This window comes from Biomphalaria glabrata, chromosome 3, assembly GCF_947242115.1.
Source record: "Biomphalaria glabrata chromosome 3, xgBioGlab47.1, whole genome shotgun sequence".
NCBI classification, from domain to species: Eukaryota; Metazoa; Mollusca; class Gastropoda; family Planorbidae; genus Biomphalaria; species Biomphalaria glabrata.
The window spans coordinates 42,178,822-42,201,082 of record NC_074713.1 but is presented as its reverse complement, the minus strand read 5'-3'; the positions used below and the strand labels follow the sequence as shown (position 1 = coordinate 42,201,082).

The following is a 22,261-nucleotide window of genomic DNA, read 5'->3' as shown; positions in this document are numbered from 1 at the left end:
CTAGATCTATAAAAATAATTCAATTATATACTAATTAAAATATTAAAGAACACATTGTATTTAGATCTAATTTCCCAATGTCTCTTGTGGATTTGAAATAGGGCTAGATCGATATCTATATTTATTTTAAAGTTGAATCACTTTTTCAAAAATATGGCCTACTTTTTATTTAGGTTAAGGTTATATGTCTGATTACTAGTTGAGAGGTGCCTTTTTTTTTTTTTTTTTAAATTCGGTTGAATAATAAATCATGATCTTTTTCTATATTCAGATTTGTAGATCGCGTGGACAGTGTTAAAAAAAAAAGGCGGCCCACAAAATCCGGCTAGAGCCGGAGGGATTCACTAGTGTTGATTTGTTGTACATGTTACTTACAACTTATATGTACTAGATTTTTCCCAAACCTCAGCGACAAAAACAAAATAAAAAATGATGACCTTCCAATTAAAAAAAAAATTCAAGGGGAAAAAATGCAGGCGCACATTAATTCACTCCTGTACTGCAGCCCCAGTTTGTTTATGGTGATCACCTCGGATCACTGGCTCACTTGGACCTTTCCATTTTCCGCCAAAATATGGACCAAGGTACTGTATACGTAGGCTTTTGTATATATATGCACCTCTCTCTCCTGCAAGATGTCTAGCTAGCATTTATAGTATGCTCTTACAAGAGGACGCTTCTAATTTTGACCTAGACTAAATAGGCCTTATAGCTTACATAACCCAATTTTATGTACATTTCTTAAACTCTGATATATTATTATCATTATGTGGCACATGATGGATGTTGTATGAGCAAAGGGAAAGGGGGAAATTTAATTCCATCATTCCAGATATCATCTGGCGATTATTGCCTTTAGAAGCTGTTTTGTTTCGTTATGTTTAAACAAAGCTTCTATCAACTCACTCTGTATGGTACAAAGTTTATATCAACTCACTCTGTATGGTACAAAGTTTATATCAACTCACTCTGTATGGTACAAAGTTTATATCAACTCACTCTGTATGGTACAAAGTTTATATCAACTCACTCTGTATGGTACAAAGTTTATATCAACTCACTCTGTATGGTACAAAGTTTATATCAACTCACTCTGTATGGTACAAAGTTTCTATCAACTCACTCTGTATGGTACAAAGTTTATATCAACTCACTCTGTTTGGTACAAAGTTTCTATCAACTCACTCTGTATGGTACAAAGTTTCTATCAACTCACTCTGTATGGTACAAAGTTTATTACACGTTATTTCTCCCACGGTACATTCATTCTCGGATTAAGCTGAAATTTTGCACAATTATTTCTTTTACCTGACAACACAAGAATCAATTTAAAAAAAACGATCAGTTAATTAACAATTGGTCATTAATTATTTTGTTTGGTAAACGATTATGTAAAAATTCACAAGATACCTCCCCCCCCCCTTTTTTTTTTACAACTGGCCCAAGTGATAGGATCATATAGCGCATTGAGAAAGCTAAAATTTAAGCTAAACAAAAACAATTGGTAAAAATAATTCTAATCGCACAGCTTTATTATGTCTAGGTCAATTGCATATATAATTTCAGACTGTTCCAAACTAATTGATACAATTAGACTTAATATAAGCTTTGTTTTGTTTTTTAAAGTAGGCCTATTTTCTAAATGTTTTTCTTGTTGTTGTTGTTTTCTTAATTGAAACCACGCCTATAGCGAGATATTGCATTTTGTATTATATTGTCTATAAGCTAGCCATTTTAATTCAGTAATGGGAGACCATTACGATAAATAGGGGGCACAAAAGGAGGCAAGGAGAGAGAAGATTATATGGGCGAGCATTATACAATGAGAAGGGTGTAAAAAGGAAGAGGAATTAAGGAGATAGAGAGAAGGGGAGTGAGAAAGAAAAGAAGGAAAGGCAATATGAAGAGAAAAAAGTGAAATTGCGGACCGTTCCAATTCAACTTAAAATTCTAAATGAGAGAGAATTTCGATGCGTAGGGTGCAAAAAAAAAGAAGGGGAGCCGGAGGCAGTAAATGAGCGAGAGAGAGATGAGAGGGGAGAAAAGGAAAGAAGATAGAGAGAGAGAAGGAGATATAGAAAGGAAGAATAAGAACTGGCCGTTCAACGCTTAAAAGTATGTTACAGGGGTCGTTAAAATATACTATACAATATATATATCCTGTGAACAAATCAAGGCGAGTAGCCTGCGTGTAATGCTAGCGTATTTAATGGCTCAGATTCTAGATGCTCATTTATTTATTTATTTTATGAAGGTCGAGCTTTAGAGGAAATAAAAAGTTGTAATTTGAGTTGCGGCCTACTTTAGCCCAGTTACCTTGCACATTTAGCCAACTGTTATCTTCGGTAGATTGAATCTAACTTGTTTCTTCCTTCACATTCTTAGACAATTTAAAAAAAAAAAGGGGGGGGGGAGATTGCTAGCCGAGCTTTACACTTGTATATTTTGACCTTATATATAGATCTATATCTTGCTTTTTTTTTCCCTATATAATGTTTTGTACAGTGTGGATGGGTTTCAATGTTGGCCTAGATTTCAATTGTTTCTCTCCAAGACATGGTAGCTGTAGAATCTAGATAGACTAGATCTAGATAATTAATTCATAATCCGAAACAAATTTCAGCTCCACAATAGCGATAGGTATTGTGACCAACAAAGTTTCTTAAGAGCAAAAACAAATAGGTCAAGCAGTAATTAACATTTCGCTTTCAGCAATTAGCAGTGCGCCCAAAAGAACCAGGGGGGGGGGGTTTCGTGACCAGTTTGGATCCAAATATAAATATGTATACCGTGATTATAACTTTACTATTAGCCAACAAGGTCTTGGCTGGACCGACCAATGTCATATAGGTCATTTATCCACCTGATCTACTGTATGACCTATGACCCAGATCATAGTTTACCAACTGGTGACCTTCTTTTCAGTGGGGATCTTCAGCTTTCACCATGACGATATCTTCTAAACTCCGATGTCCCAAAGCAGTAAGCTACGTTATGTTCAAAACCATTAGGACCTACATTTTAACCTGACAATATTAAGATTTACTGGTGGCCCAAGATTGGTGAAAATGCATACATACGAAGTTATTAGCAATTCTCGTAACGGAGGATTCCAGCGCCCGTCGCCTAAGCGTGGCACCTGCGTAGAAACGTCCGCCCGGGGAAACGGAAAGGCTAAGAACGAGAGCAAACAGGGCTCCCAGTGAGCTACCACTGTATGCTCTAGCAAGTGTAATTGCACGTGGTGGGGATGTGAGAAAGGCTTGCTAACCAGTCCGAAACCCCCATTGCTTCGTTCCCCAACTGGGATCATACGGGCGGTGATGGTTCTCCCACGGGGACAGTGGGACATTATAGGCATGTGGAGGCCCCCCCGCGTGGGCTCGGCTTCCGGCCTCGCAGGGGACGGGGGGACCCGTGTCGCTGGCTCAAGGGACAGTGTCCCACGACCAGACGGATGTGATTATATGATCATCTAGTCGCAGGGGGACTCCAGACAGAGGGGCTGGTGAAGAGCGAGTCCTCATCCAGCCTTGAGATGAAATCCTTTCCCGGTTCACATGGTTCATAAAAGGGATGCGGTCATCTCGAACCATACATGGACATCGCAACGTAACGGTACCATAAATGGTTGAGAACCGCTGGTCTAAGTTCGTAGTGGCGTGTCCCGTTGGAAAGCTCCTATTTATATAGAAGCCCTCAAGGTGATTCGGGTATGCAAATAAGTAACGCACTTTTGTGTCCTTGATCTTGGACGATACATGTGTTTTGCAAACTGATAACAAAGTTGTGTCTAAATCACATAGACATAAAACATGTTAGAAGGTTTTCTGTAACATAGTAGGGCTATAAATATATATGCTTAATATCTGTATAAACAGAGCTGCTTTAGAAAGCTTATATCAACTCCTTTGTCTGGTTGGTAAAAAGTTTGTACACGTTATTTCTCCCACACCTAATCTCAGATCCAGTTGATAATTTAAGCAATTTGTAGCCTACCAAAAAAAATATGAATCGATTAAAAATTAAACAATTAGTCAATTAATTATTGGTAATTAATTATTATGTTTGATATCGAATAATAGAAATAACTTCTTCATTATTGAGATATATAGTTGTAAGGACGGAGTTCTTCCCCTGACATTAGCTTTTTTTTTAATTTTTATTTTGCTTGTCGTCAGTGCTGGATTTACCTATAGGCTACGTAAGCTCTATCTATATATTTATCTCTCTGAAGGCTTTGTTTGTGACGGTTCGCACCGGTACGGCGTACCGGCACCTTTTTGAAAAACAAACATTACTTTTCTTGTATTTTAACGTATATTATTATTTTTTAGTAGTTAAAAGTTAGGCAATCAACTAATGAGCACCGGCACCTAATCACTGAGTACCGGCACCTATTTTTTTATAATCTTTTTTACAGAAAAAGCACTGTATAGGCGCATCTATCTATCTATCTATCTATCTATCTATCTATCTATCTATCTATCTATCTATCTATCTATCTATCTATCTGTCTTTTTTTTTTTTTTTTTTTTTGCTTGTTTTACTTGTTTCGGCCAGATGTTCCTTAGAACTTAGCCTCCCGCTGGACGGCATGGGGGTAGCGGCCTGCAAGATTCATACCCGGGACCACCGGGACAACAGTTAGGGGGAGGGGGAGAGCGTTCTGCAAGTTTTTCTATTCATCTGGTAGATCTACCTACAGACCTAGGCTATATATTTAACCTACTTGATTATTGATATTTGTTAATAATCTACGTAGTTTTTTTTCCATTCTTACACTTAAGACCTGACTATGGCCTAGAGACTCGACTAGATTGAATCGTCCACAACACAGAACACATTCGTTGACTTTGAATTGTCTCATTTCCTCCTTGGCATGTTAACCCAGAATGATAACATCCGTGTCATTTGTTTGTTGTTTTGTCTGCAGTAATTAGATTCTAGGGTGTTGTTTTTTGTTTTTTTTTATGGGGTGTGCATCACGTGTTCTTAACGAGATTTACTTCCTCCTCTCTCTCTTTCTCTCCTTCACCATTTCGCCTTTGGTCTTATATATTTACTTTCATATATACTGTCTACATTCGTATGTCTGCAGTTCTAGGCCTAGTGTCTACATTCGTATGTCTGCAGTTCTAGGCCTACTGTCTACATTCGTATGTCTGCAGTTCTAGGCCTAGTGTCTACATTCGTATGTCTGCAGTTCTAGGCCTACTGTCTACATTCGTATGTCTGCAGTTCTAGGCCTAGTGTCTACATTCGTATGTCTGCAGTTCTAGGCCTAGTGTCTACATTCGTATGTCTGTAGTTCTAGACCTACTGTCTACATTCGTATGTCTGTTGTTCTAGGCCTAATGTCTACATTCATATGTCTGTTGTTCTAGGCCTAATGTCTACATTCATATGTCTGTTGTTCTAGGCCTACTGTCTATATTCGTATGTCTGTAGTTCTAGACCTACTGTCTACATTCGTATGTCTGCAGTTCTAGGCCTACTGTCTATAATATATTCGTATGTCCATGGGCGTAGCCAGGGGGGGGGTTCTTGGGGTTCAAACCCCCCCCCCCGAAATGAAATCCCCCCCCCCCCGGGCAAGGGGGGGGGGGAAACGGAATTAAGTGACTGATTTTTGCTTTCATTTTGTTTATTTTAGGTGAGATTTTAATACTAAATCATCACTTATCACAGTTCAGCCGAGGCAGTTTTGAGTTAAAAACCCTCTACCAAGGGGTTTAGAGTTTAAATCCCCCCTACCAGGGGGTTTTGAGATTTAAAAAACCCCTATCAGGGGGTTTTGAGATACAAATCCCTCTACCAGGGGGCTTTGAGTTTAAAACCCCCTACAGGGGGTTTTGAATTTTAAACCCCCTACCAGAGGTTTTTGCAGTTAAATCCCCCTCTTCTATAAAACAAAACAAAACAAAATGCAAACAACAATCCCCTAATTCCGACAGCACAGTTAAGGAAGATTTTGATTTTAAAACCCCCTCCAAAATTTGCGATAAACCCCATCTTCAAAATGAAAAAAGCAAATTACACACTCAAAATTCTATGAGCGTAGCCAAAGGGGTTTTGAGTTTCAACCCCCTCCCCCTCCCAGTTGGGGTTTGAAGCTAAAAAGTACCTCTTCAATATAAAAAAAAAAGAAAATTACACACTATAAAATCTATGAGCGTAGCCAAAGGGGTTTTGAGTGTAAATCCCCCTCCTCCAGATGGCTTTTTCTTTAAAGTTTAAAACCCCTCCAGATGGTTTTGAGTTTAAAATTCCCCTACAGAGCGTTTAGGGTTGAAAACCTCTCTCTTCAATATTATTTTAAAGCAAACTACAGTCACCAAATTCTATGATCGTAGCTAAATGGGGTTTTGAATTAAAAACAAAAATCAAAGAAATCATATGCCGAACTGGGAGTCGAATCCTTAGTAAGGTTGTGACAGAGCGTCGCATGAGGTTTTGCGGGACATGTTCTCGCACAAAATGAATTACACAAAATAAGAGTTGCGGAAACAGCTTGCCGGAAAATGCGCCGAACGGCGCGTGAGGGTCTAAGTCAGTAAGAATAGCACATTAGGTTTTTAAAATAAAACTTTTTAATAGCAAGATAATGCACTGTAGATACCTCAGAATATGCATTTTGTTGGCTTTCAATACCAGAAATAGTGCCCGGCGGCGCGCGCTGGGGGAGCGCTGCGAACTCCCCCAGACCCTCTTGCTAGCAAGGGCGGGGAGTCTACAATGAACAATAAACGTCTTCCGAAAGGGTCAGATGTAATAAAAATTAATTATGTACACACACACAATCACCCCCACCCCCCAAAACCCTCCCCGAAAAAAAATCCTGGCTACGCCCATGCGTATGTCTGTAGTTTGTTTGTTTTCCATGTTCCTTTAGAGTTGGATATAGTTTATTTCTTAGTCCAAACCTCCCACAGGGCGACGGGGGATGGGAGCGGGCAGGGTTTGAATTCGGGACCATCGATGATAAGTCCGAACGACAGTCCAGTGCGCAAACCGCGCGACCAGGCAGCCATCCAATTCATGCGATCATCCTGTTCTAGGCTTCTGTCTACATTCGTACTTCTGCAGTTCTAGGCCTACAATATAAAAATACAACATATTTTCGAGTTTATAGTAATTTAACTAAGACCCATTTTGAATTATCAAGTCCTGCTCAAGTGGTCGGATTTAAGTAAGTGGAAGCCCCGGGGCAGGATTTTTGCAGAGGCCGGCGCTTATTAATAATACTACTATAATAGGCCTAATACTTAGTGAATTCTGATTTTCTTTTTTTTTTTCTTATGTAATATATATAGGCCTACATATATATATAGTGCTTTTTTTGTAAAAAAAAAAAATAGGTGCCGGTACTCAGTGATTAGGTGCCGGTAGGCATTGTCTTAAATCCGAGCTGCATTTACATATTATGATCACGCTACGAGGACACATTTAACAGAACAGTTTTGCCAACCGCCTTCGGAATTTTGATATTTTTAAATCTCTATTCTGGAGGCCCTGCCTACGCAGGTTCTTAAATATAGGCCTAATGTTTTCTAACTATGTTTCTCTTAGGCCTAATCATCTAATATGAATAATTCGACTAACACACCCTGACACACTACCTTCTATACAAGACAACAGAAAAGATGAAAGGGCGATAACTTAATATATTAATATAGGCGATTAAAAAAGCCCCCCCCCCCCCCTACTGTAAGCGCAGTCAGCGTTAGGCCTAGATTCTAAAGCCAAATATGTTCAATGTCATTAGGAACGAAACAGCCGAGACCTGAATTCACTATCAGATAATTCGAGCGCCACGATGATGCAGAGTAGCTTTGCTCGCGCTGGGAAGGACTAGATCTAGCTCTCGAGCGCTCCTCATTGCGTGAAGCCATGTGTGTCACAGTCACGAGACACAAGAGACAAATAGAGGCGGAGAGAAGATGCAGGCCTACCTGCGAATGACCAAACCCACCCATACCACGCATGCGGCCGGCCTTGTAAAGCGAGGATTGGAATTTTAATAATAATAATATTCTTTATTATCCATGAGTTAAATTTGTTTTACAATTGTGCATTACAAAAAACAATACATGATTAGAGCCAACATTTGTACAATTCTTCACAGTACAGGTTTGAAAGGGGAGTGCTTGTGTAGGCCTATGTGTTTATAAATAAATTTATATTTATAACATATAAATCACAAATGACAAGAGATCAACAGGACAAAATTAGTAAATGACCTATATACATATATATTTTTTATTTTTAAAACATATAAGAATGCAAGAGAATAAATAGTAGTTATAATAACACTTTTTTTTTCACATAAGCAACAAGTCAATATAACCAGAGATAACAGGATGGACCCCCTGTGGCAGCTGCTGTATCGAAAAGGAGGTGTTTTAAAGAGTATTAAAAAAAATTCTTTCTGATGTATGCATTTAATTATTTATTAATTATTTAATTATTATCTACTCTAATTATTTTTATTTCAACCATGAAAGACGGTAGTTAATAGAATCCTGATGAAGATCATGCTTTCTGTGTACTTTTAATTTTTTATAAGTGAACTTAATTGTGCTCTTTCTTCCCAAGTAAAATTTAGGTATTGAATGGATAGCTCCAGCTAACACCAAAAAAAAGTCAAAATAAAAATGGTAAGCACTTTAGCTTGTCAGTCATTCCCTGTAGTTCTCAAGTTGTAATAGAATAGAATAGAATAGAATAGAATTCTATTGATTACATTTTCTTTGTTTTTTTTTATAAGCCTTAATAGTCAAAGTGTCAATAAGCAAAGTGCTCTGCTTAATTGAGCTGTTTCTTTCAAAGTATCGGGTAAGCTTCAACTTTTGAACAAAGCTTGAATATTTCTGAAAGAATTTTTGAAAGCTCTAAAGCAAAAATTGATATAGGTTAGTGCAAAAACTTTTGCATAATAAAGGGAATGGGGAGAATCTGTTATACAATTAAAATCTTTAAGGACATTATAAGTCATTCATTTATTTACATCCAGGAAACTGTTTTTACAAGTCCACAGTAGTCAAGTAGAAATATAAATAGATAAAGCTGAAATACAGCCAGTTAATCAATGCATATAATTTCTCAATCTTTAAACATGAGATATTCAAAACATCTATTTTAAAAATTAGATGTTCCTTAAAAGAGAGAAGATAATTATGTCCTATGCATATCCAGTGTCAATCTAGTCATGCATGTTAATCAATCTTGGTAGGTCCATTTTGAAATGCATTTTTTTTCAGTGAAAGTAATCTACTGATAATGGAAATTATGACCTATATTAGTTTGTCATAATTAATCATAAATTAAAAATTAATTTTTAAAAATTAAACACATTTTTTTTGCTGCTCCTCCCCTTTAAAATAACATTTAGTGAACATTTAAAAATATACATTTCATAGTTGTCAAAACAAAAACACCCCAGTTCTTTACACAACATTATAATTAAATCATAATTATACAGTAAAACAAAAACATTATAGTGCATAAATAAGAGCATTAGGTTTGTATACATTATTATATTATTTACATTTAGGTTCTATTGTGTGCTATGAACATTATACATTGTATAACTCTTACTGCTAACATCACAATATTATTACAACTAGTCACAGATAATAAAAAGTTACTTAACTAAGCTATAACCTAACAGTAAGACTACCAATACTGTCTACACTTTAATCTACCAGGCAGCTGTAGGAATTAATGGGGGAGAGGAAGGGGGAGCACTGAACTTCTAAGATTATTTTCTATATATATATATTTTTTTTTTAATAATCAATATACAGCATTACAAAATCTAGTTCACAATTAGTGGGTTGTTTTTTTTTGTGTTTTCTTTTTAAATTCAGGTTGACCAATTGTTAAAGTGTTTGACTTGTAAATGGGCCATATAAAAGAATGGACTGGTGTCTCTCTTGATATTCTTTTTGAGAGAAGAGTCCTAATAATCACAACAAATTTCATAAGGATTAATAAAGCAGTCTTAGTCTTATTCTTAAGTAGAGCTACTTACTGGTAAAACTGTCACAGCACCCTACCTCAAAAGTCAAGGAACATATGAGACAAGCAAGAATCCAAAAGATTAAGACAGAAAAAAAAAAGTATTAACAAAAAAAGTTGTTTTCCTCCATGCAATTATGGAATGCACCAACCAATGTACCATTTATTTGTTTCCTTTATTTAATGAACATTTTTAAAAGAGAGTCAGAGGATCTGAAAAAGAGAGAGGCAAAAGAAATGATGCAAAAAGAAAACAAATAAATACATGGGTCTTACACTTGATGAAACACTCAAGAAGTTTAGAAATAGAAATGGAGGAAGCTGGTCAAATAAAAATCACCTGAAGTGCCCTAAGAGTATAAAGTATAAATGATAGCCACCAGTAACCCAACCACACTTTACACACTGGTGTTATAAATAGTGGTGAGTGTCTGCATAAAAAGTAATTGCAACATTTTATGAGAAATATCTTTAAAAAAGAAATGTGTGCATCAATTACACATAAGACTGTAAAAAGAAATGAAACAGGAGTCATTGAAAGTTGGCATGCACATGAAGTGTGAAGGGGATCAAAATCTTGGAAAGTATAGTAATAAAGTGCTCTAGTAGTTAGAAAGAAATTGACTTTTCCAAATTTAATATATATCCAACAATGTAACCTGCTGAGAAGTCCAAAACCAAAAAAAAAACAAAAGGATATTAGAAATGTGCTTTGAAAAACATCAAAAAAACTGATGAGTTAAAAGAGCTAGAAATGAACAGTGTGAACATTGGTTTGTGGAGATGAGAAATGACCACAAAAAAAAAAATCTACATTGCTTAGATTACTGTAACACTAGCAACAAAAATAAAAATAGCAAAAACTTTATACGTTGTTTCTAAAGAATCAGTAGAAGCATTAATGAGCGTCCCTTCCACCCCTACCCTCCCTGTAATAAATGAAGCAATTTACTGTACTTTATATGTATATATTATTAAGAATTGTTATTTGATTCTTTTGATGCACCAGGTAATGAATAAACAGGATTGAACTTTTTTATTAAAAGAAGCCAGATTTTTTCAATAAATTAATCTTTAGATCATTTTAAGACAAAATATTTAGAAAAGTAAAATAAAATAATGTAAGAAAAATGTATGGTCTCTTAAATAGACCCAAATTCAATCTATTTATAAAAAAAAAAAAAATAGCTCCAGAATTTATTATACAATAGATCTTTATTGAAGTCATGAGAACCAATATTACAAAAAGAGGTTCTGTTTCACACAAACTCAGATGTGGCCCTTGAAAGGTCCATCATCTGTTTGGTAAGCAACGTAAGTAAAAAAAAGGCAGGATTCAATATTTTCAGCATGAATATCCAAAGTTATGAAGCTACAATCCCCCCTCCCTCCATACAAAAAAAAAGATGTGAGGGTGAAAGTGTTGCAGACGTGGTGTATTGGTATTACGGTCTATATTTAGTATTGCTTACATTGTTCATATCCATAAGTATACAATGAACTGATTGTTATGAGGATATGGTTTAGTGTGAGCCCAGCCAAGCATGATTGAATGATCATCATGATTAACAGATTAAGAGGTTGGTGAATGGCCAATCTTTAATTCAAGTTCTTTCTTTTGTTGAAGTGTCTAAAAGACTCATGGCCTCATCCATGATAAATAAGCTAGTAATAAAATAGGACTAAACACTGGTTATTAAATCTTGTTTTAAAATGCGTACAATTATGTGAATACAAAAAGCGTCCTTTCTTTTTTAAAACAAAATAATAATAGTAAATGATTACTAGATCAAACAAACTGAAAACACATTAAGTACCGGTAACAATTTTTTTTTATAACTTTATTTTGGCGAAATACAAAAATCATCTGCATAAATATTGTATAAATATACAAAATAATCACCCCCTTTTCTAATATAGTCTTCCCTTTTTTTTTAACTATTAACTAGGGGTGCACCGGATAGTACTTTTTGATATTCTGCCGGAGCCAGATATGACTGGATAGTAAAATTTGATATTTGGCCGGAGCCGGATACCTAAGTGTCTTGTAAAAAACTTGTGTTGCTGAACACTTTTATGTTAAATAACATACCTATATTGGTTGGTTTTAATTTTTTTCCTTTTATATTTCTTATTGTTTTAAACTCTGTTACTGATTGATTTATTCAAGCTTAACAGTATTTATAAACAGATAGGCCTATCACAAATTAAGATGCCACCAACTGTAAAGGATGTGTGTGGGAGGGTCAATGTAAAATATGTAAGTATATATTTAACTAGTTACTAATATAAATCTCTCATAAGTAAAGTGCAATCTGCCTTGTATAGCGGTTGGATGTATGTGTTCATGAATTTCAGACCAACAACCTGGTCAGATATACCTAGTGAGCCTACACATGTAGTCCTTGTGTAGTGTGTATAGTTGTTTGTGTTAAACATCATGCATTGTTTTTTCCTTGGGCATACGCACGCAACAGTATTGGGTGGTCAGTCAAAAAAGATATCAATGAAAAAAACCCATTCCAGCTCAATAGATGGATGGCTGACTAAGTCTAGGTTGACAACCCAATTTCTTGATGCAACAAATCTGAAATTGATCTGTTCAGTGCCTAGATGATAGATCTAGAGATCTACCTCTATCTGATTAGATTTAGATCTAGATGATGTAGAGACAGCTAAACTAGTTCTAGATCAACATTGAACATTAGCTGGGGGTGGAGCTGCTTCATCAGCTGATAAACTTCATCATTACTAGACCTAGCCCTAGATTCTAGATCTAATCTATAAATTAATTTACTAGATCTAGACTATATAATTAGATTTATCAATATCACCATCAGATGAAACAAAATCACAGTCATCTGAATTATTTTACTTCTTTATCAAAGAAATATTTAGATCTACAAAGTTTATATGGCCTTGGTTGAAGCTCCATGTTAAAAAAAACACGCACACAGAAAAAATAAATGTCATCTCTTTACAAACTTCGTACAAAATAAAAACACGTTAAATGAAGGAAATTCCGGATGTTTAGCAAAGGGAAACTATTCTAGATAAAAAATTAAGCAATAAAAAACATGAATTGGAGAAATAGAAATGAAAAAATAAATTTTAAATAGCAGATGCCCGCAGTGTTGGTCCGACTTTTTTCCCCTTTTTTAAAATCAACGTCCTGTGCGTTGTTGCGGAGCCAAAGAGTTAAAAAATTAGACGATTTGCTTTCAGAAGATAAAAAGTAGCTGTTGCACCAGAACTTTGTAATCTTAAAAATATCATGAAATCATATTTTCTATCTCTTTTCTATTTTATAAAATAAAAGCATGACGGACGGATGGACAGATACACTACACAATTAAGGTAAGTATAAATAGTATTTATGTAAATGAATTTTTGAGGGAAAATATATGTTAAGAAATAGACACACAACTGACAATGTACATGTTGAACAATTCAACTCAAACTATCTCAATGTCTGAACTTGCAAAATTATTTTCATTGTCATCCTCTCTGTCACTATTAGTCAAGAAAACATGAGGTCCAAATTTCTCTTTAGTGTAATCCTCCAGGCTGCCAGTATTTAAGTCCACTTCAGGAGCCTGTGAATTCACTTGTGAGTTTTCCTCTAGCTGCCGGAACTCGTCACTGTCAGCCAACTCTTGGAGCATCTTCAGAGTTTCAGGAGAAGTCGGCCTAGCTCTTTCACTAGCCTTTTCAAGGTTGTCAATGTCAGACAAAGTTTGCTGTAGATGTGATCAAAACATTCGTTATTTTGTTGTTTTTTTTGGCCTTTTTTTTTTTATGTTTTCTAGCAAGACTTAAAGGTTCATTAAAAAAAATACCCCTTTCAGACCATGTGATCTCTAGGGCAGATGATGTAAAGGTCACCTGTTTCTGTGGCCCATGTTTAACGAGGGTGTCATGTGGCCAGAACCACAACCAACAATCTTTACTTTACCCTAACTTATGTCAGGTACCCATTAGAGCTCTGTGGACTCTGAGGCGCCCTAAAGATTCTAAAATTAAAAATCTCAGTCTTCACCAGGATTTGAACCTGGGACCTCTCAGTACTCAGCCACCATGCTAAGTCCTTTTATTTCACCCAACTAATGCTCATTAACAATTGAAGCAGCAAGGACTTATGAACATTTTAAAATCCTAAGATAAGATAAAATTTTGTTATATTGGCAAAAGCTTAGATCTTATGCCCAAAGCTTAACAGCAAAACTACTCAAAGCAAATAGAAGCTTTAAAAGTAACAAACTCAGAAGTGGAATCTTTTTTTTTTTATTAATGAATGAACTTTGATTTGAATGTTACCAATATACTATAATACTATCAAATTATACTATCCAGTGTTATAAATTTAGTGTTATAAAATATAACTTTTAATAAAGTTTATAAGTATGTACAATGTGGGAAAATGTTGGGCTAGCATACATAAGGTATTGCAAGATTGGCAGAAAAACAATTTAAAAAACTAAAGAAAGCATTTTAGACGCTGGATGCCGTGCATCTTGTATGAATTAAAAGTGATGTACGGGTACCAGTCTTGTCATTTTTTTTTAATTACAGTTTATATTTTAGAATATGGAAATTTTTATATAAAAATATTACAATATTTTTAATAAATCATGTCACAATCCTAAATATAAACAGTGGTCCTAGCAGACAGAATAAGAAATATACCTTTTTCTTTTTCTGAGTATTTTATTAGTTTAGTTATTTGTATTTGTAAGTTATGGTTCAATGTTTAATGTATGAGATTCTAAAATATACTTTTAATTGAAAGCCTGAAAATGTTTTGTAACAGGACACATACATATTTGTTTTACCTAACAACACTTTAGTTAGACACACAAATATTAAATTGACATTAGTAAACTATTCAGAAATTACCTCAATTTCCTCAAGATAAACTCGTGTAGTTTCATTCATGTCTCTTAATTTTTCTCTAATTTCCTGAACTTTTTTCTGTCAAAAAAAATAATTCATTCCTTTATTTTTTTTTTATAGTAAAATTTTTGTTATCTTATTAGTCCTAGAATCGTGACTTAATGTTAATGGTACAAGCCATCTCACTTCAGTAAAATTACATTCTACTTCTCCCCCTCTCCCTGCCGCAGTTTGATGCCTTTACAAGTAGACAACTAAGCCCAACCAATTAACAATGTAAATTTTGTTACAGGATTTTAATTCCTTTATTTTGTTCAGCCTTTTTTTTATAGGCTGTTCCTTTACCATGTCGAATTAGGAAGATAAAAGCATCATTTCCCATCTTAAAATTGTTTCAAGCAGTAAGATTTAAAATGTTGGAAGTTTGATTCTAGACTGGTTATATGTTAAGAAAAATAATGAATAATAGATTGTACCTTTGTGAATATGTTCCCAGATTTGCCCTGGCCATCACTTCCTGTCAGTACTACTTGTTCTCCTGTTACTGTTAGAAGGAGTAATTAGAGATGAATGTCTGTAATGTATTTGATGCATCAAAACATGTAAATATCTGACATTTTTAAAATTTTCAAAATGCACTATTTAACTTAGTTCCTGTCATTCTGGTTTGAGCTCAGTTCATTGTTTTATCTTTATTTCAATATATTTGCAACACTCTTTTTTTTTCAACAACTATTCTATTCTAATGTTGCATGGCTATACCATCTTAAATTTCTTCAGCACTTTCTCTTACATGTGTCCTTTGTAGATGTGAATTTTAAAATATGACTGAATTATGAATGGCTGCCTGGTCCTGTGGTATGTAATCTGGACTGTTGATGGTCCCAGGTCCAAACATAACAAAAAAAAAAGCTAGAATTACCTGGATCAACACCATGTTTGATTAGTAAACTTTGTTGATCCACGCTGGAAATAAAATAAAAAAAAAAAAATAAATACTTTACACTTTAAACACATTAACTTGCTAGACTACTTAACAGTGATAGAAAGAATATACTTGAGATGTAAACAAATTCCATATACTAAAATCTCATGCCCAGGAAATTCAATTGTATCAAACATTAATCAAAGAAAAAGCTTCAGTTGAAAGAACATTTATAAAAAGATAATGTAAAAACTAGAGGCATTTTTTGTTGGTAGTTTGTTTTTTGTTTCTTTAAGATCCAAATGAGGTGAACCAAGAGGTTTATGACTGCTCTAGAGATGACATTAAAATAATTTTTTTTTAATATATTTAAGAATTTTAAAGATACAATCTTTTCAATAAAAGTATCATTATATTTCTTAAAATCTTCAGTGAGCATACAATGAAATAACTTGTGATAATTGGTCATCAATGAAACAGAAGTGAAATCACCATAATTTTCTATAGAACTCTACTTCTTTTTAAAGGTGAATTATTTTGATATAATAATTGTGACGGAGTGACAGTATTTGTCTGTGATTCACTATTGATTATTAACATGGTCATTGTTGTTGTTTTTTTAATATCGGTATATGAAATGTCCACATTTAAAATTTCTTTCAGCTACACTATTTTAAGAAAGTGACTTTCCAACATTCGACAGATTTGATCAGTTATTATTCATGAGAGTTTTAAAAGCAATTAGTTTAGATCATAAATAAAAAACTGTTCATCTTTGTTGAAGAGATACAATAGGCAAAATTAAGAACTAACAGCTCAGTCTAATTCCTGACATGAGAAAGTCGCACTTAAACTTGATGCTAACCTGGCTGATTCTATATTGTAACCAACTCAAGCAAACATCTATATTCAAACTAAAAGTAATGCACATCCAAACAGAAAGTGATAAAGGTTCAAATTGTTTCCCTTATTTACCATTAAAACATCTGGTAGCTAATAGGAAAAACAAAATAAAATAAGAAGGCTGATAAAATGTAAAAATATTGCAGTTTATGAACATATACAGGAAAAAATACAACTACATATATATATATATATATATATATATATATATATATATAATAGAGAAAAAATTCAATAATATGATTGGTATTTGATAAATACATAAAAATCAATAAAAATATTAATAGAAAAAAAAAGGAAATAATTTCTAGACAATACTTATTGTGTAAATATCACTTTGTACCAAAATCTCTTTAAAAAAAATTACCAGAGAAGGAAGAAGAAGAACAAAAAGGTTTGTCTAAATGTCTTCACTAAAAAAATGTAATGTTTACAAAAAGCAATAAAAAGATTTTTTGGTAATGTGGTATGTTATGATAATGAACTTTCATTTTCATCTAACCTAAAACCCATTGTAAACTAAATGAAAATGTAATTTTAACAGCTAAAATATTAATGGATTTAAAATATAAATCTACTTCTACTAATTGAACTGTCGGACACAAAATGTAAATGTACTTGCATTGTTTTTTCCATTGACTCTAGCTGTTTTCTGGCTTCTTCCTGGGCCTCTGAAAGTTGAACATAATACATAAGTAAATAGCAAGAGCTTGACTATAATTGATCTTCTGAACTCATAACATGCTCAACAGAAACATCATTATAAAAATTTAATCCTTAGTATACTAATATTAATATTATACTAATACTAATATTACACATTTTTCTTCAGTCCATGCTAAAATCTAAGACAATAATGGGCTTTGTATGTGGTTACACAAAATGTGGCTGTTCCAAACATTTTTATTTGATTATATTATTATATTATAAATGCAGACCCCAAAAAATTGACATTATTTTAAAGCTTATGAATGAGTTACTTTTTGTTATTTATTACATTCATCTATGCTGCTACAAATGAACAGTGACAGGTAGAGGTCAATGTGTGACCCATCGAGATGACAAAGCAGTGGGTGTTCTCTTGAATTAAATGTATAAATAAAGACAGAATGTGACGTGTCCTCATGTGATGTTCTAGATGGTACTAGCAGTGTTTGTGCAACATTGGAGAAGTGATTAGGGATTCTATATAAACCTGAGAGTTAATTTTATCAGTAGAGTCATCGGTAGAGTCCAGTAGAAGAGAGATGTGTATGACTCTATGCAAGTTAACTGGAGTAGACTACAGTCGTTAAAGTCTATACAGCGAACTACAGTGGACTAGAGCCGTTACAGTCGATGTAAGACGTGTAAGGCTTTGAATCGGTAGAGTTAAGTATGACTTGGAACAGTTGAGTAGAGCGGAATACGGCTCGATGCAAGTTGAGAAGAGATGAATTGCAACAGTATAGCTAACTGTAAACTACCAGATATCATACGGTCTTCAACGCTACATGTTATTGTGATGAATTGCTAGAGTTAATAGTCAATAAAGTTATATGAAGCTGAAAGTTGAGTTGTCAAGTTCTTTGCAGTGTTTTTATTTGTATGCCTACAAGTACATTTATTGGATGGCTGAGCCTGGTCGTGCGGTTTGCTTGCTGGACTGTCATTCGGATTTATCCGACATTCGAGGGTTCAAACCCTGCCCGCTCACATCGTCCTGTGGGAGGTTCGGACTAGGAAGTAAACTATCTTCAACTCTGAAGGAACATCCGAAACATGTAAAACATTTTACAAAAACAAAACATTTAGCCAGAAGAAGAGAAATATGTAACAATAATAAACAATATGGTATAATGAGATTTACAGTAGTTATATTAAAATGCCATTATCAGGTACAAGAAAAGTGCTTTGAATACTGTATGAGAGGATAATGGAATACCCAAGAAACTGACAAAAGTAATAACATGACATTAAACAAGTCTTAAGTAAAAAGTCCAAGGCGAGCACTCACGTTACAAATAGCTTCAGGAGAGAAAACACAGGGTCACAACCAGCACAGATTATATATATATCAGGAGAGATAATACAGGTTCAAAATCAGCAGTGACAGTCAACCACTATAGTGCTTTATATATATATGAAGATGACCTCACTTTGTGGATAACAATTTCAGTGACATCCCAGAGACCATGACCAAGTATTTATAATGGCAAAATTAAAAAAACAAACCATTAGAATTACTGACAACTTTTTTTTTTAAAGTAACTTTCTTTCATTATTACAATCAACAATAAATTCCAAAAATTAAAAAAAAAAAAAGAAATAAAAAAAAGACTTATTATAAAGACAGAACAATTATTTAAAAAACTGTCTATAAACTATTGTGAGACATGGACAGTGGCAGCAGATAACCTGAAAACTAAAAGGTTGCAAGTAGTAAGTATATCAGCAATAACCAAGCGGCAGGAGACCAAAACTAAGATGTGAGACAAATCTTAAAGTTGGGGATGGAGGTGGAACGTTCTGGTGTGAATGAAAGGATGTGTTTAAGTAGGTCAAGTGGTTTGCTCTGAAGATGGTCCTGAGTTTTAGCCCTGCCCACAGTCTGGACTAGGAACTCACTCCCCATTGATCTCAGACAGACAACATGTTACACCACTTTTAAGAAGAACATTAAGACCTACTTGTTTAAAACTTTTTTAGATTAGTTCTTCAATTTTACTTTCATGTTTGTGTTTGTAATGTTATTACAGCGCCTTGAGCTTACATTTTGTTTGTTAACAGCACTTTATAAATAAAATTATTATTAATTATTATTATTATGTATCAATCTTTGAAGGAATGTCTGAAACATGGAAACAAATACTTGCATTTTCTTTTCTATTTTTATAAATAAAAAAAAATAAAAAAATGTACCATCCATCACTTTTTTCCTTTTCTCCAGCAATCCATTCATCTTTGCCAGCTCATCCTTTAAAAAAATAATTGAAAAAAAAAAAAAAAAAAATAGTTTTGTTTATAATGATTAAAAAAAACATTTTAAGGGGACTGAAACACAAAAAAAAAAAATGAACTTGAAATTTTTGTTTACCTCTAACAATTTAATATTCAATGCCATTTCTTGGCGTCTTCTTTCATATTCAGTATTTGTGATAGCTTGAAGATTACGACTAACTGTTTCAGTTCTTTCATCCTGCCAGATTTCATTGCTGTACAATTGAAAGAAACAAATACCAATACATTATTTATAGCCCAGAGCCAAAACTTATGGGTAGTGTAGTGAAGAAAATAGTTATTATACATTTAAATAATAATAAATAAATTCTCAAACCTCTAGCTATTTTTACATGGTGTTAAATACAGATGTCAAAATAAAAAAATAAAAACTTTTTTTAAGCATCAGATTCTACGGACTGTAAGTCTCAGGTAAGGTGTGCCATACTGATATATTGCCTTAGCGAGGCTTGACTTTTTTAGCCCTAGACCAATGAATTGGGCTGATGGGTTAAAAAAGGTTAAAGGTTCAATATCTGTATGACATTGGGCTTCTAATTAATTGAAGGATTAAAACAAACAAATGCAACAAACAAATTACTTTAAGATTTCTGAAGTTGATCTATATATGTAATGTGTTTACGTAGTCCTTTTGTAATAATAGAGAGAGATGCAATGTAAATTAGGGTCTTTAAAAAAAGCTTCAATCTGGCCCCAATATGTGTTGACTCTAAATACAAATTGTTTGTAAAAACAATTAAGGCTGGTCATGTAAACTGGTTGACGATAGTGGTCCTGATAAATCTACTGACTTAAAATTTCTTTTTTTGGGGGGGACATGAATAGGCAAGGCAGATGTCAGTCTGGTCTGATACCTGCTAACTCCTAGGAGATGTAGCTAGTTTGGAGGTTATTGGTTTGAATCCTCATCAAAGCTTGTCTATGTTTCACAAAATTCACATTCTCAAAATAACGATTGACCTCTAGTAAGTAATGTAAAGGTATCCCCTTTCTGACCTTGCAATCTATGGGGACAGATGATGTAAATTCATCTGTTTCTATGGCCAATGATTAATGAGCCTGTGATGTGGCCAGCACAACAACCAACCATTTTTACTTCCCCAATGTATGTCAGGTATCCATTGAAGTTGGATAGAATCAGGGGCATACTAAAAAATCCCAAAGTTTAAAATCTGTCTTCAGCAGGATTTAATTAAACTCAAAGCTCCTCAGTTCAGAAGTTAAGCCGTTAAGCACTTTACCATGTGTCCACCATGCCCAATTTTGTACCTAAGTGCTGCTATTGTATATGTTACATATCCTGTTTATTTATTATTTCTTTCAACACTAAATGTAAAGTTTCAAAAGCCATAAATGTTTTTACCTGTAGATAGAAAAATTTGTTGCTTTTTTTTTTTTAAACAATGTGGGTTATAATACTAGCCCAATAATATATAACAATAATTCACAATTTATTTGAATCCTAAAAAAAGCAAAAAAAAATTGACTAGAATCTAATTGGTCCACCTAATTTGGCGTTAGGGTTTTGAAAAAAATCCCCCCCCCCCACGCCAAAGTTCTGGATCCACTAGTGATTAGCGCATTGTCATTTTGCAATTTTAATCATACTGAGTACTCACTGTAATCATGACAGAGCCTATCTCTATAATTATCTAGATCTTATGACCTTAAGGCTTATGATATCAGATATGTTATTATAAATCATGATTTTTTTTATTATTTTTTTTAAATCGAGATCTACCTGTTACTGTTTTTGACATTTTTATTTGTTTTTGTCATTAATGTTCTGGTATTAGCTTTTTTCTCAGCTTGTGTTTTTGACTTAGTTGGTTGAACGTAAGTCTGCGTTTGAGCAGAGTCTGCGTCCAATGAAATGATCTCGGCTGACTCTTCTCTTGAGTTCAAATCTCTAGTACTAGTAGGTCTACTAGCTGCAGTAGTACTAGTACTACTTGCAGTAGTGCCAGTAGACTGAGACGTCAATGTTGGTTCAAGTAGTACATTTCCAGGAATCTTTTTTAAAAGAGGAATACCACTTTTAGCTTTTCTTCCATGAGTTTCCGACATTTTTAATATGATCAGTTAAACAGATTTTGATCCAGAAGATTCAAGTTAATTAAAAAAATTAGTATAATCTACTCTAGATTCTAGACAGTCTAGTTAGTTAATTTCAGAGTCAATAAATGAGTAATTCACTCAAATTCATGAAATTGAGAAAACATGATTAAAATCTTAATTAAAAGTTGATTTCCGCGCAACTGAAAATTGTTTACATCCGTTGTTCACGTGTAAAATAACGTTTAATCATTTGAGCAGGTAGAGAACAATATTATAACTTATGACTAAAAATAAATTAAAAATTTGCATAGTAACATTTAAATTTAAAATATTCTTAATTATCTTACATTTAAAATTATTTAGTGTCAATATGAACGTGTTATTAAATTAAAGAAATAGTTAGATTCTATATCTAGATATAGACTAGTCTAAATGTAAACCCAAGTAAGGTTTTTAAAA

The 22,261-nt window shown here is 33.8% G+C and overlaps 1 protein-coding gene and 2 long non-coding RNA genes across 3 annotated transcripts; 2 read left to right on the top strand and 1 right to left on the bottom strand.

Moving 5' to 3' along the window:
• The first annotated feature begins 248 nt into the window (after positions 1 to 248).
• Positions 249 to 8,666, top strand: LOC129925389 (uncharacterized). The gene is made up of 3 exons (XR_008777154.1): positions 249 to 584; positions 8,334 to 8,436; positions 8,599 to 8,666. It is a non-coding gene; the product is annotated as an uncharacterized LOC129925389 (long non-coding RNA).
• Positions 8,236 to 22,026, bottom strand: LOC106055384 (uncharacterized). The gene is made up of 8 exons (XM_013211618.2): positions 21,486 to 22,026; positions 19,821 to 19,938; positions 19,646 to 19,700; positions 17,367 to 17,415; positions 15,839 to 15,882; positions 15,393 to 15,460; positions 14,920 to 14,994; positions 8,236 to 13,763 (listed from the first exon to the last, which is right to left on the bottom strand). Exons 1-8 carry the CDS (start codon positions 21,809 to 21,811, stop codon positions 13,479 to 13,481), a joined length of 1,020 nt encoding a protein of 339 aa, XP_013067072.2. The 5' UTR covers positions 21,812 to 22,026; the 3' UTR covers positions 8,236 to 13,478.
• LOC129925387 (uncharacterized) lies at positions 12,008 to 16,265 on the top strand. Its single transcript, XR_008777152.1, has 3 exons — positions 12,008 to 12,123; positions 13,343 to 13,380; positions 15,413 to 16,265. It is a non-coding gene; the product is annotated as an uncharacterized LOC129925387 (long non-coding RNA).
• Positions 22,027 to 22,261: the final 235 nt, after the last annotated feature.

Excerpts from the sequence above, each read along its gene's own strand:
- LOC106055384 (XM_013211618.2), bottom strand. The coding sequence starts at position 21,811 with ATGTCGGAAACTCATGGAAGAAAAGCTAAAAGTGGTATTCCTCTTTTA. Across the intron at positions 19,939-21,485 it reads AATGTCAAAAACAGTAACAG|CAATGAAATCTGGCAGGATG; the intron begins GTAGATCTCGAT and ends TCAATTGTACAG. Across the intron at positions 13,764-14,919 it reads TTTATCTTGAGGAAATTGAG|CAAACTTTGTCTGACATTGA; the intron begins GTAATTTCTGAA and ends TCACATCTACAG.